Source organism: Alternaria infectoria (genome assembly GCF_024043175.1).
Source record: "Alternaria infectoria strain BMP 0036 chromosome Unknown scaffold_9, whole genome shotgun sequence".
Lineage (NCBI taxonomy): Eukaryota > Fungi > Ascomycota > Dothideomycetes > Pleosporales > Pleosporaceae > Alternaria > Alternaria infectoria.
Window position 1 is genome coordinate 980,387 of NW_026250698.1, and position 12,701 is coordinate 993,087.

At 53.4% G+C, this 12,701-nt stretch overlaps 6 protein-coding genes across 6 annotated transcripts; 3 read left to right on the top strand and 3 right to left on the bottom strand.

Annotated features, from left to right (window-relative positions):
- Positions 1-357: 357 nt before the first annotated feature.
- J4E92_006282 (uncharacterized protein) lies at positions 358-1,209 on the bottom strand (the record flags this gene model as incomplete). The annotated part of the gene is made up of 1 exon (XM_051497652.1): positions 358-1,209. The coding sequence occupies one exon, from the start codon at positions 1,207-1,209 to the stop codon at positions 358-360; it is 852 nt and encodes a 283-aa protein (XP_051352299.1).
- A 727-nt stretch (positions 1,210-1,936) lies between these two features.
- On the top strand, positions 1,937-2,905 carry J4E92_006283 (uncharacterized protein; the record flags this gene model as incomplete). The annotated part of the gene is made up of 1 exon (XM_051497653.1): positions 1,937-2,905. The coding sequence occupies one exon, from the start codon at positions 1,937-1,939 to the stop codon at positions 2,903-2,905; it is 969 nt and encodes a 322-aa protein (XP_051352300.1).
- Positions 2,906-3,273: 368 nt separating this feature from the next.
- On the bottom strand, positions 3,274-4,596 carry J4E92_006284 (uncharacterized protein; the record flags this gene model as incomplete). The annotated part of the gene is made up of 1 exon (XM_051497654.1): positions 3,274-4,596. The coding sequence occupies one exon, from the start codon at positions 4,594-4,596 to the stop codon at positions 3,274-3,276; it is 1,323 nt and encodes a 440-aa protein (XP_051352301.1).
- A 245-nt stretch (positions 4,597-4,841) lies between these two features.
- J4E92_006285 (uncharacterized protein) lies at positions 4,842-5,686 on the bottom strand (the record flags this gene model as incomplete). Its single annotated transcript, XM_051497655.1, has 2 exons — positions 4,842-5,610; positions 5,661-5,686. 2 exons carry the CDS (start codon positions 5,684-5,686, stop codon positions 4,842-4,844), a joined length of 795 nt encoding a protein of 264 aa, XP_051352302.1.
- A 423-nt stretch (positions 5,687-6,109) lies between these two features.
- On the top strand, positions 6,110-9,760 carry J4E92_006286 (uncharacterized protein; the record flags this gene model as incomplete). Its single annotated transcript, XM_051497656.1, has 3 exons — positions 6,110-6,156; positions 6,208-9,018; positions 9,070-9,760. 3 exons carry the CDS (start codon positions 6,110-6,112, stop codon positions 9,758-9,760), a joined length of 3,549 nt encoding a protein of 1,182 aa, XP_051352303.1.
- Positions 9,761-10,253: 493 nt separating this feature from the next.
- On the top strand, positions 10,254-11,968 carry J4E92_006287 (uncharacterized protein; the record flags this gene model as incomplete). Its single annotated transcript, XM_051497657.1, has 4 exons — positions 10,254-10,410; positions 10,462-10,493; positions 10,543-10,553; positions 10,603-11,968. 4 exons carry the CDS (start codon positions 10,254-10,256, stop codon positions 11,966-11,968), a joined length of 1,566 nt encoding a protein of 521 aa, XP_051352304.1.
- Positions 11,969-12,701: the final 733 nt, after the last annotated feature.

A 12,701-nucleotide genomic window follows, 5' to 3' on the forward strand; every position in this document is an offset into this window, starting at 1 on the left:
CGGTGGTAAAGCAAGAAAGAGGCGCGTACTCGTTTGGCGCTATGCAGTTGCAGGTGATGCTTGCGGGCAGTGACCTGCGCCCGATGACGCTGGAGGGCCGGGGCTGTGGCTGTGTAGCGTGCCACCCGCGGGGCAGGGAACGCGTTGCCCCAGCCCTATCGCATCGAGTAATGTGCTCTAGTCGCGACACTGTGCGCAAGATAGCTCTGAACAAAACTATGCTTTGAAGTTATTATGAGCTGAATGTATTGATTAGGTATTCGTCTATGTGGCCAGGTCTACAAACCCCATGCTTCCCACCCAGTGACGACCAAGATCCAACTCCGTTACGCCGTGCTGCATACAACAGGTAGATGCTCAACGCATGCGCGGTCCGCTTGGCAAGCCCATACGCCCACCTTGCGGTCCGCGTTGTGGTGGAGGTGCGCCGCCGCCGTATCCTCCACCTTGGGGCGCATACGGATCATCGTTCCCGCTCCATGGGGAGTTCGACGACATGCCAAATGAGCCCTGTGGTCTCCCGCCGCCGCTACCAGTACTTCCATAGCTGTGACTCCGATCTTCAGGGTAGGGCGCCCGTCCAGCTTGCGGAGACGATTGCGAGTTGGCGGATTCTGAAGAAAGTCCACGCGGTGCTGGGCTCTGTGACCGTCCCCATAACCTGGCCTTGAGCCTTTCCTGTGCTGTTGTGCCCGACCCTGTACCCGCGCTCGGTGGTGGTGAAGCTTCTGCTTGTGAGCGTCCTCCCAATGAGCTTTGGTAGCTCCCTGCTCGTTGGCTGGGCAGTGGTCTGCCTTGTATTTGAGGGTCTGGCGTCAACGAGTTGCCCATGGGCCGGCCTTGCATGGGACGCGCTCCACCGCCCCGTGCTCCTGGCCCTCGGCGAAGTGACTGTGGTTCTTGCGGTGGTTGTTGTGGCGCGGGATTATCCCAGAGGTCGTTCAAGCCTCCTCCTCGGCCTGCTGTTTGTGCTTGTGCCTGTTGTCGCGAAGACACGAACTGGGCGGGCGCAGGCTGCGGTGCCTTTGGGTCGGGCGGGAGCCATTGCGGAAAGGGCCGTCCTTTCTCTGTGTAGTATGCGCGAAGAACTCTGGAAAGATGCGAGTCGTCTTCTGTGTCGCCGTCTGCTTCGTCCGAGAGGATTTGTCGTCGCAGATTGTTGTAGCGCGAAGTCGTGTTCGTAAGGAGGTTGTTTAGGTAGGACGACATGATTGTGTGTGCGATCGCCGTTCGAGGGTGTGGGCGGCCGATGCGCGTGGTGGACACTTTATGCCGTCGTGTCGGTGTTGGAGATTAGTCGTGGTGCGAGGCAGTCGGGTCGCGCCCGGGTCGCTGTTTCCAATTTACTGGGCGTTTGGGAGCAAGACCCTGGTTACCAACACCACACTCCAACATTTCTTCACCCCAAACCTTGGCTACTCTTCCATTACTCGTGATCCAGCCAGTTCATGCCAATATGCGTAATCGTTCTGGAGCCGATAGAATCATCTGAAGCGCCCCTCGTCCGCGGTACACATCTTTGCGCGCCCAGCTTCAATGATCGTAATCAGGCGCGTCGCCCGACCGCTTCATGTAAAGCAGCACGTCCAGCCATATCCTGAATCTTGAAACACCGCGAGTCTATGCTGCCATTCGTGGTGGGGCACTGGTTGGAAAACATGTACTGAAGCTCTTCGAGACTTATGCGCTGCTCTACCAGCCACACCCTGACGTTTGTGTAGCCTGCTTACTCCAGTAATTTAGGACAAAACTGGCACGAATGGCGGGGCAGCATTCAAGAACGCCTACGGCAGATCTCCACTACATGCGCAAGCATGCATGTTGCCACGAACTAGCGCTTTGAGATGGCAGCCTGAAGGGCTGAAGGGCGTACTTCAACTTTGAGATTGTATGCGAACTTAAAACACCACATTCTGACCTGTAACGCTTCCTAACAATGGAGTTGTCATCGAAGAAGATGTCTTGGGAAGAACGAAGAGAAAGAAAAAACCGCGAGATCGCCGAGGCTATCGCCAACGTTCAAGATGAAGCCACCCAAATCGACATTATCATGAAGAAGCGAGGATGCTTTGGACCGAGCGAAGACAATAAATTCTACGCAATAATACAAGACTACTTAAACAACAATACCAATGCAAAAGACGCTACGAAGAAACTCCTCGACTTCATTAATAAAGCCATCCTCGAAAATAGAAAGCACCTCCCCTTCCTCAGCATCTGGTACTCCATAATCCACTCCGCCAAACGCCTCTCTTTCCGCGACACCAACGGTCTTAACAGGCTCGTCACCCTCATGAAGACGATAAAAGCCAGCTTTCCACCCCCAATTGCCAAAGATTCAGACATGTACACCTGCCTCCGCCGCTTCGGCATGGCCGCGCGCGAGAGTATAGACGACTGCCCCGGAGGCCAGTGTGGCTACATGACACAAGAAGTGTACGCATACGCCAACATGCTCTACTTCTACGCTCTCATCACGCGCGAAAACGTCCGCAATTTCTGGATATATTGCATCTGGCAAGTGCGCAATGCACTGGAGACACCACACGAAGACGATGCGAACGGCACAGCGATACAGAAATACAATTCTTTCATCCCCTCCGCTGCGGTCTGGATCTTTGCTATGGGTAAACAAGTCTACGAAAGAGAACAAGACCTCACCCCAAAGAAGGCGACTGAGGGGGATCCAGGTAGTGGTGGTCCGTTATGGGATGGTAGAGCGGAGTTTAGTAAGCAGAGGTGGGCGCTTTGGAAGAAGAGGTTTGGAGGACTTGCTGAGATGAAGGGGTTGACTGAGGAAGTTAGGGCGATGGCAAAGGAGGCTGCTCAGAAGATGGATTGGATCGATGGTGGGGCGAAGGAGGATGGTAAGGGGCCGAGGCATTACGCCTGTCTGGATATATGACTTGTTGCATAAAGTGAAGTTGAGATACATTATCAGGCAACCTACTACAATGAACACTTATCCGTATCTCAACACTTTCAGTCGGTCCTTCGCTACATTAGTAGTATGACAGGCATATCAGCTAGCGGGCGGACGCTCCCGTAGACCACGTTGTGGCAGGCATCGGAGTTGTGTCCGCGCAAGTGGGACATGGCTAGCGATCGTTGGCGGGTCGTCTAAACCCCGTCACACTTCAAGTAACGCGAAGAACGAGCAGAAATGAAGTGAACTTGTCTTATCAAAGTAGATTTTTATCTATCGCCAGGGAAGTGCTTGTCAGTAATGGACCTCTGCACGCACCTTTCGCCTTCCAATTCGCTGGATTGTCTCTAGTAGTCCTCCATCTCGTCCTCCCCTTGTGCTGAACCTGCATCCTTAGTCACACTAGCATCTGGCTCAGCCGCGTAAACCACCTCTCTCATAGCGACGTCTCGAAACGGTACGTCTACCATGTCCAGACCGGTAGTGCGCAGATCCATCTCCAGACCTTGACCACCCGACGACAGCAATTTCATCTTAGGTTCGATATCCTGAGTTCCCTGGTCGCTTCCTTCTTCGTCGTCAAGATAGACCCATTCATTTCCGCGATCAAAGGCGTAGAACTCTAGACGCGGACCGTACAGCAACATGCCGTGACCGTTCTGGATGTTGCCGCCTCGACACAGGGCATCGGTGAGAACGTCGCTGCGGTGCATGGTGTTGCTCGTGGAGAGGCGAGGGACTTCGTCGAAGTTGTCAATCATGATGGCGAAGTAAGTGTACGGATGCTGCTCGTGCGTGACGGCGCCGGTCTCGGTATCCGTTGCTATCGTCTTGCGCATGACCACGAAAGCGGCGATGTCCTCAGGCGCGATATGATCCCACTGCAGGTTGAAGAGTTGCGTAATACCTTGGGCGTACTCTGCTACCTTGGCGTCTTGCTCTTCTCTCTCCGCCCTCTCGAGCTCCTTCTTGGTTGGTACTTTACGGCGGAAGGCCCTGCCTTTATTCTTGTGGAACTCTTTCCAGATATCTGACTTATCGTCGGCAGCTAAGATGAAGTACATCCCGTACTTTGCCACGGGTCCGGGGGAAGTGGGCACCACCGTGTAATTATGTGACGGGGGGTAGTAGTGCGTGAGGAGAGCAAAAGCAAAGGCTTTGGCGTACTGCATGCGAGTTGCGTTTGTCGCAGTTGACAGTGGTCCATAGTGGGACAGATAGGCGACGTATAAGGCTTGAATACCGGGTATGTTGTTGATGGAAGTCTGGGTGAAGTCGGGGATCTCGAAATCAACCAGAGTCTTCCAGAAGTCTGGGGCGAAGTCTGGCTCTTCCTCTTGTATATCTGCAGTATACTGGTGCGATTCTTCAACTGCAACATGGAACTGGGCATCACTCGATTCCATAAGATGTGGTGTGCTCTCAGGTGTCATAGGTCTGTGGTACCCGTCGTAGTGAGCACCAGGCGGCATTACATCAGACATGAACGTGTCGTAGCCATTCGTGCCGTGGTTATGAAAGCCGTAATGCGGAGCTGAGGTCTCGTCTATGTGTTGTGGTGTAGATGGTCCGAACCTCTCCTGGAGATAAGGATATACCGGGGCGTATTGCGAGCCGACACCAGAAGCGCTGTCGAAGTTGATATGCTCTTGGTTGTAGTTCTGGTCCATGTTGGCAGTTGAGTGAGTCGTAGAGTGTAAGTTGGTGGAAACAGGTAGACCAAAACGAAGCAGTTATAGTCGACAAATAGAGGTATTTGCTAGCGTAGAATCGGCATAGGTAAAGGTAGCCTCATGGCACAGGTGAAGGGTGCCTATGACCAAGCAAGTATTACTTGCAGCCGTGAGAGTCATGCGTCTGATGCCAGTCTCGTTCGTAACGCTGATGAGATAATAAAGGTGTGCAATGATGCGCCTCATATCGACCCATCAGCAACAGGTTGAGTCTCTATCACAGTGTCTTCTACCACACCATCCATAGCCTCTGCTGCCCCGTCTGTGGCCCCATCAACTGCCTTCTTCGCTTGCTCCTTCGCCTTCTTCTTGAGCTTCTTCTCTCGATTTCTCCGAGTGTTCTTCTCACGCTTGGCTTCTTCCTTCTCTTGCGCAAGACGTGCTGCCTCACTCTGCTTCTCTTTTACCGCCTGGAGCTTCTTCCGTATCGCTATGCGTGACTTCTTGCCCTTCCTTGTGCGCTTGTGTGCCTTATCCTCGACCGTGACGAGCGTAGGAGGGTGACCGACCAGGACCTCCTTGCTCATGCCGGCCGGCGATATGGTGCGCACCTTCCATGGCAGGGCGCAACCGGGCCATGGCTGCCGCGACAGCTCCAGGACGCTCCTTCCCTCGATGGCGGCCGCTCTGAAGGCGTCTTCCTCCTCGCTTGTGGGCTCGTCGGCGAAATAATAGCTCCGTGGCTTCTTCAGAATCAGTCCTGGCTCTCCGCTATCGGCGCCTGGCGATGAAATTCTAATCTTCAGCGATTGTGGAGCAGCGTTTGCGGGCGCAGCGAAGAGCCGCAGCTCCGTCTCGTCTTCGTCGCTTTGCGCGATGTCGTGAACATCATCTTCGGTCGTGGTATAGGTAAACTCGGTGTTTATCTTGGATCGCAGCAGCTCTTCGAGATCGGGGTCTGGCGAGGATTGTCTAGATGATATGGGCGACTCCAGCTCAGCGCGGCGAACCCTTGGCAAAGTCAGTATGCAGATAACAGGCGCACTAGCGAGTCGACCCACCGCTTCGCATCCGGCACTTCAAACATGGCGCTGTCGTATGGACGTCGCAGAAGTTGCTGTCTGAAAGTTTGGTTGTCGCGCATCGACTGGAATGCGGGAGATCGGCATTTGGCTAGACAGGTGACTAGCGGAACTGCACGATCGCTTCGTCACCTGGCAATAACCACGGGCGCATCTCGATCGGATTCTTCGTTTCCCCCCATGCCAAAAGAAATGCAATTGCCTTGGAATGACCCGCGGAGCAGGATATCCGCCGCCTAGCACCAATGCAGTTACTATGTCACTCAAAATGGACGACAGCGGCAGCCACTCGCCTGCAAGAGGAACAAGCACCCTCGCTGCCGCCAGTCGCAAACCCCCCACCGTTGTGCCTCTGCCTTGGGACTGATACTCTGCTATGTTGTGCTACTAGAAGGACATGCTGAATCCCCCACGAACATACTAGAACCATGGGCTACTCGTGGCCAGAAGCAGCCCGCGAGCGCGATCTCCACAGGTTTGGGTTATGCGATAGAAACGCTTCGGCTGCAGCTAAGGATGCTTACAGGTACTACCGCCCATGGCTCGATGCACAGAGCCTGGTTGACGCTGCCGACGGTTCTGGTAAAGGCCTGACCTACTCTGGCTTCCAACCCCAGACGTCGCGCGATCGATCACTGACTGCCTTTGCGCAGCTCGCCACGCTTCGACTTGACACCCGGCGGGCAATGGTATCGCTGATCGACGCGCACCACCAGTACATTCTTGCCGAGGCCACGCGAACTCTCTCGCTGTTCAAGCCTGTCGCCGAAGAGCCCGAAGACGAGGTCTGGCTGGGCAACGCCATCTTGACCAAGACCGATGCTGTCTGTTACCATACCTTCTCCTCGACCTACACTGCAAAAGAGGACGATGGGAGCACCTACACTGGCGAATGCATGGTCATACCTGATTGCAGACTAGATGCAAGATTCGCCGATAGGGACTATGTTAAGGGTGAGCCTGGTGTGAGGTTCTACGCAGGCGTCCCCATCATTACCAAAGCAGGCCACCGCATTGGCGTCTATGCTGTATCTGATGAGAAGCCTCGCGATGGAATCAGTGCTGGCGAATTGCGCTTCATGCAAGATGTTTCCGCCGCCGTCATGGAGCACCTCGAGCTGGCCAAAGACAGCATGGACCGCAACAAGGGTGAGCGCATGGTACGTGGCTTGACTCAGTTCATCGAGCGCTCCTCTTTACAGGACAGTCGAGAAGACGGCAACCGGCCCACCACTATGGAGAAGCAGACCGAGAACGCGCGCTTACTAGCCCTTGACGAAGAAGAAGGCCACAACACGTCTGTGCCTGCCAGACAAGCTCACCGCAAGCGTGACGCCGAATCCGACGCAGCTCGTATCTTCCACAGCGCCGCTCGTATAATTCGCGAGAGTACTGAGGCCGATGGTGTCGTCTTCTTCGACACTTCGACCGCTGGGATAAGAACCCATCTCTACGACTACAACCGCACAGCCGGTAGCAGCGACGAGAGTGCGACACACAACACTGATACCGGCGACTCAACGGCTTCACGAAGGCACAAGAAACAGACAGTCGTCGACGCGGATGGCGTATCCGATGCAAATGGGACTGACAGCAAGGCCTGTCCTGTGGTCGGACTATCTTTACGCGAAGGCAATGCGGCCCTAGTGCACACAGACTTCAGCTTCAATGAAGCTGCCATGGAGCGCTATATCCATCGATATCCGTACGGGAAGTTCTTCAACTACAATGAGGATGGCATGGGCATCAACTCTTCTGATGAGAAGTCTGAACGTTCCGAGACAGAACAGTCGGATCGCACAGTCGACGAACCCGCCGCTAACACCAAGAAGACGCGCAAAAAGCGAGAAAGATTCATCCCAACCGAGTTCCTCAAAGTTCTGCCAAAGGTTAGGAGCCTTATCTTCCTGCCACTCTGGTGCCCGGCTACGGAACGATGGATTGCTGGTGGCTTTATCTGGACCACCCAAGCCGGAAGGTTGATGAGCCCGGATAACGAACTCCCATATCTCCAAGCATTCGGGAACTCAGTGACCAGCGAAGTAGCACGACTCAATGCACAGAAAGCGGATCGTGCCAAAACCACATTCATTGCGTCTATATCACACGAGCTGCGTTCGCCCCTGCATGGTATCCTTGGATCTGTCGAGTTCTTACGCGAGACGGTGGCATCGGCGTACCAAGAGTCTTTGGTGTCTTCAATCGAAACTTGCGGCAAGACACTGCTCGATACGATAGATCACGTGCTTGATTACGCCAAAATCAACAAATTACAGAAAGTCTCTGGTCAGAACAAGCGAAGCCTGGGGCGAAACAAGCGACAGCCTTCTGATAATTCGATTCTTGGTGTTACGTCCGACTTCGATCTAGCACAACTAGTCGAGGAAGTTTGCGACACTGTGTGTGCTGGTCACACGTTCAGGAAGACACATCACATCAAAGGAGCCGCAATCTACGATCAAGCTGAGAGCAAGGCGGCAACAGCGTTCCTCCAGGACACGAATAGCAGCAACGAAGTGGCAGGCAGAGATACACATGGCTCTGTTGCTGTGTCTTTGATCGTAGCCCCATACGTCAGTTGGATCGTGAGATCGCAGCCCGGTGCTCTGCGACGCATTGTGATGAATTTACTTGGGAACGCGCTCAAATACACCGACTCTGGCTATATTGCTATCAACATGATACAGCAAAAAAGCTCCGCCAACTTCATGGACCTATCTCTTAGTGTGGAAGACTCCGGTCGCGGAATGTCGCAGGAGTACCAGCGGACAAAGTTATTTTCGCCATTCAGTCAAGAAGACCCTTTCAGCTCCGGTACCGGATTGGGTCTTTCGATCGTCAAGCAGATCATAGAATCCCTGAAAGGCGAGATTGAAGTAAGGAGCACGCATAACGTTGGTACTGTCATCAAGATCAGCATACGTCTACCCATTGGCTCCAAGGCGAATGCCCACCAAGATCATGCTCTTGTCAGAGCACCCCAAGAGCTGAAGGGCACATCTGTCTCCATCGTTTGCGACATGACTAACACGCAAGGTGGCGAGCGGGGGCTAAAAACCAAGGAGTCCATGGAAAACGCTTGCAAGAACTTTGACATGAAGATCGTCGCCTCGAAGCACGCCAGCACTGACATCTCGGTCACCGACATCGACTTTCTGCTCATCGACTCACCTTCCCTCTACCAATTGATGCAGAGCTCGAATGCCAGTCGCAATAACACATCACCGCTAGGAGTAGTTTGCGTTTGTACAGATACTGCAGAGAAAGTAGCAGCAGAGACTCAGCTTGCGAGACAAATCGAAGCGCTTGGCTGGATCCTTGAAATAGTTACACAGCCGTGAGTATTCCTTACGCAAGTCTGAGACCAATTTACTGACGACACGCACAGCTGCGGACCTCGAAAGCTCGCCCGGACACTTCTATCGTGCCAGAAACGCGCCTCACAACACAACAACGAGCGACACATCAGCCGATCGATGAGCTCCTCATTAGTTCAGCCCGACCTTCAGTCTCTTGCACCGCCTCGTGCCTCGGCTCAGCGAAGTCTCAGTGACATGTTCCCACAAGATGTATCAACGCGAAAGGCTGACGAGGCCGCCGGATACCCTTCTCCACCGCCACCGCGTCCCTTCCCAATAACTACCACCCCCCTGAGTCCCACCCACAGCGAAGGCGGTGAATACTTCAATCCACGTGTCCTCCTCGTAGACGACAATGCCATCAATCTGAAGCTCCTCGTCGTGTTCGCCAAACGGCAGAATCTACGCTACGTGGAAGCTACCAATGGTCTCGAAGCATTCGAAACGTACAAATCAGAAGCCATGTCTTCTTCACCGCCAGCCCGCCCTTTCGACTTCATACTCATGGATCTGAGTATGCCCGTCATGGACGGTCTGACAAGTACACGTAATATCCGCCAATTCGAGAGCAAGAACGGCTTGCCGAAATCGCATATCGTCGCATTGACTGGACTCGCGAGTGCGCAGGATCAACAGGACGCGCAAGAGGCAGGTGTGGATATGTACCTTGTTAAGCCTGTCAAGTTTGCAGATATTAAGAGGATCTTTGGTGGGAAGTGAACGTAGTTTTCGCATGTTCTTGATGGCGTTACTCGCGGTTTGGTAGCTTGTCTCACGATGGTGGCATTATTGGTTGGGCATTGCGAGGGTATTCTGGATGGACTTTCGCATAGTGGTATGGAAGTGCTAGGTTGACATATGTCCCTAGTTAGGGTTAAATTCACGATGTTCTTAACGATGAGCTTCCTGACGCAATCAAGCCACGCAATCCACGGACGCCGAACGGCGCATTCGTCCCGTCTCGTCAGAAACTTGATCCTGCAGGAACACGACCCTACACCCCAAGGTGGATGCGCCCGCGTATATGACCAATCAAACGAGGGAACGAGTAGTTAGGTTGCAGCATGGATTCACGCCTGCGGCTAATCTACCACCGGCATCAGGCGCCCAACGCCCTGCTTTCAAATCCGTGTGTTAGCAGTCGCGCACATAGGTACATGAGTTCTTGATTGATGTTTTTTCTTGTATTGTGCTTGTTGTCTCGTTATCTAATATGACGAGCCCGAACAGCGTAAAGAAACGCAAGACAACCTATTATTCCGTCTTGATCATCGGGGCGGGTGCAACAGGTATTGCGGCTGGAAGTCAACTAAGGCAAAAGCTCGGATTGAAAGAATTCAAAATTGTTGAACGCCAGTCTGGTATCGGAGGTGAGTCAAAAGAGCGATCTCATGATTGCCTTGATTGACGATCGGTGGTAGGGACTTGGTGGATCAACAGGTACCCAGGAGTAGTAAGTCTTATCATGCACGATAACCGGAATAGCACTGACTGTAACGAAGCAATGCGACGTGTAAGCGATATTGTGCGAGCTCGTAACGACAATTATTGAACATCACAAGGCCTACTTCCCTATACTCTTTCTCCTTCGCACCAAACTACGTTTCGAAACGCTTGTATCCCACCGGCGAAGAATTCCGCGAGTATCTTAACGAGATCTCGGACAAGTATCAATTGGCCTCTCACATCCAGCTAAACACCGAAGTAAAGGAACTCCGCTGGATTGAGGCCGACGCGCAATGGGAAGTAACACTCCAGCACCTGATCCCTGGAACCGGCGATCTTAGTACCCGAGATCGAGAAGACAAAGCAACCGCTTCTGGTCGCGGGTCCGTATACCTGCATGAAGAAGTCGTGCGCGCCAAAGCAGTGATAAGTTGTGTGGGAATCCTTGTAGAGCCGAACCCATGGCCATCTTCCATCCCAGGGCGCGGTACCTTCGAAGGCGACGTCTTCCACTCTGCACGCTGGCGCGACGACATTGATCTCAACCGAAAAGACGTAGTAGTACTCGGAACCGGCTGCAGCGCCGCGCAGATAGTTCCATCGCTACTCAAGGAACCCTATAAAGTTAAAACACTCACTCAGATCGGCCGATCAGCACCCTGGGTAATGCCACGACTTTCTGAGCCTTTCGGAAAAGAAAATTACGCCAAATACGCACCCACGGTCTACAAGTGGCTTCCATTCCTCGGGTATGTAAACCGCGTCCTGATATATCTGCTGGTGGAAGTCATTTGGTCAACCGTGTTCCAAATGAAACACAAGAAGTGGCGGGCTGCGATCGAAACACAACAGTTGGCTATGATGAAGGAAATCGTGCCGGAAAAGTACCATGATATCATGACGCCAGACTATCCGTATGGATGTAAGAGACGCGTCTTCGATACTGAGTGGTTGCCTAGCATGCAGAATTCCAAGTTTACGCTTACCAATCGTCCTATCCAAGCTGTGGATGGCAAAGAGCTCGTTTTGGGTGCCGATGGGAAGGCTACACCCGGCCAACAGCGCATCAACGCCGATGTCATCATACTCGCCAACGGTTTTGAGGCGACTCGCTGGTTGCACCCACTTTCGGTCTACGGTCGCGAAGGGGCAGCCTTGCAAGAAGTTTGGAAGCAGCGTGGAGGCCCGGCTGCATATATGGGCATGGCCGTTGATGGGTTCCCGAATTTCTTCATCGCGGTCGGACCGAACACGGCGAATGGCCATCACTCACTCATACTCACGAGCGAAAATACAGTCTCGTATATTCTCAAGATCATCAAACCAATCCTGAGCGGCAAGGTCGACCGCGTCGAGGTGAAGAATCAGGCCGTCACGGCGTGGACCAAGGGTGTGAAGAAAGATCTGGAAAAGACCGTTTTTGTGGGTTGTCGGAGTTGGTATATGGATGAGGAGGGTTACAATTCGACCATGTATCCGTAAGTCTTCCGTCTCCGGGCCAAGTTTTGCCAACAGATGCGCGGTACTAACACGATCTGTAGTCGCTCGCAAACAGATTTTACGTTGAAGTGTATGTTCCCGGCGTACGCGGATTGGGACGCCTTCACGTCTTCGGGGTCCAGAGTCTCGCTCGAAGGAGGCAATTTTACGGCGCTGGGCGCGTCTGCTGTGGCTGTCGCGGTGGGCCTGTGGTATGGTGTGGCGAGGTACTTCTGATATGTCGCGTCCTAGAGCTTCTTCCGATATATGCGGTGTCGCACGAACGAGCTCTCTACCCCTCTTGAGCTCGCTCATCGGTGACTCAGTCATCTCTTGCTATCTCTGAGCAAATGCATCGTGAGTCGCCAGATCGTCAGCACTAGCGCTGTGATACGCCCACAATGCTGCGGCGACTTTCGGAGTTCTTGCAGCAATAATGCATTTTGCTTGATTGTTTATCCCATAGCACTTACCGGTCGTCTAATTTCTGTTGTGGTGTTGCCGAGGGTGGGTCGCGCCTTCCCACAAACGCGGCATCACGCGACTTCGCGTAAAGGAATCCGCGATGGACCTCAACACGCGCCTCGACAACCAGAGCCGCTTATCCATCCTTCCTCAAGCCTCTGTTTGACTGCATCTCTGCATGCCCATTCAATTGCGCGACACCAAATTGCCTGGTCAGCGCTAATGCCGTCGCAATCACCCCAACCTCCTCCTCATCGCCGTTCTTGTGGGA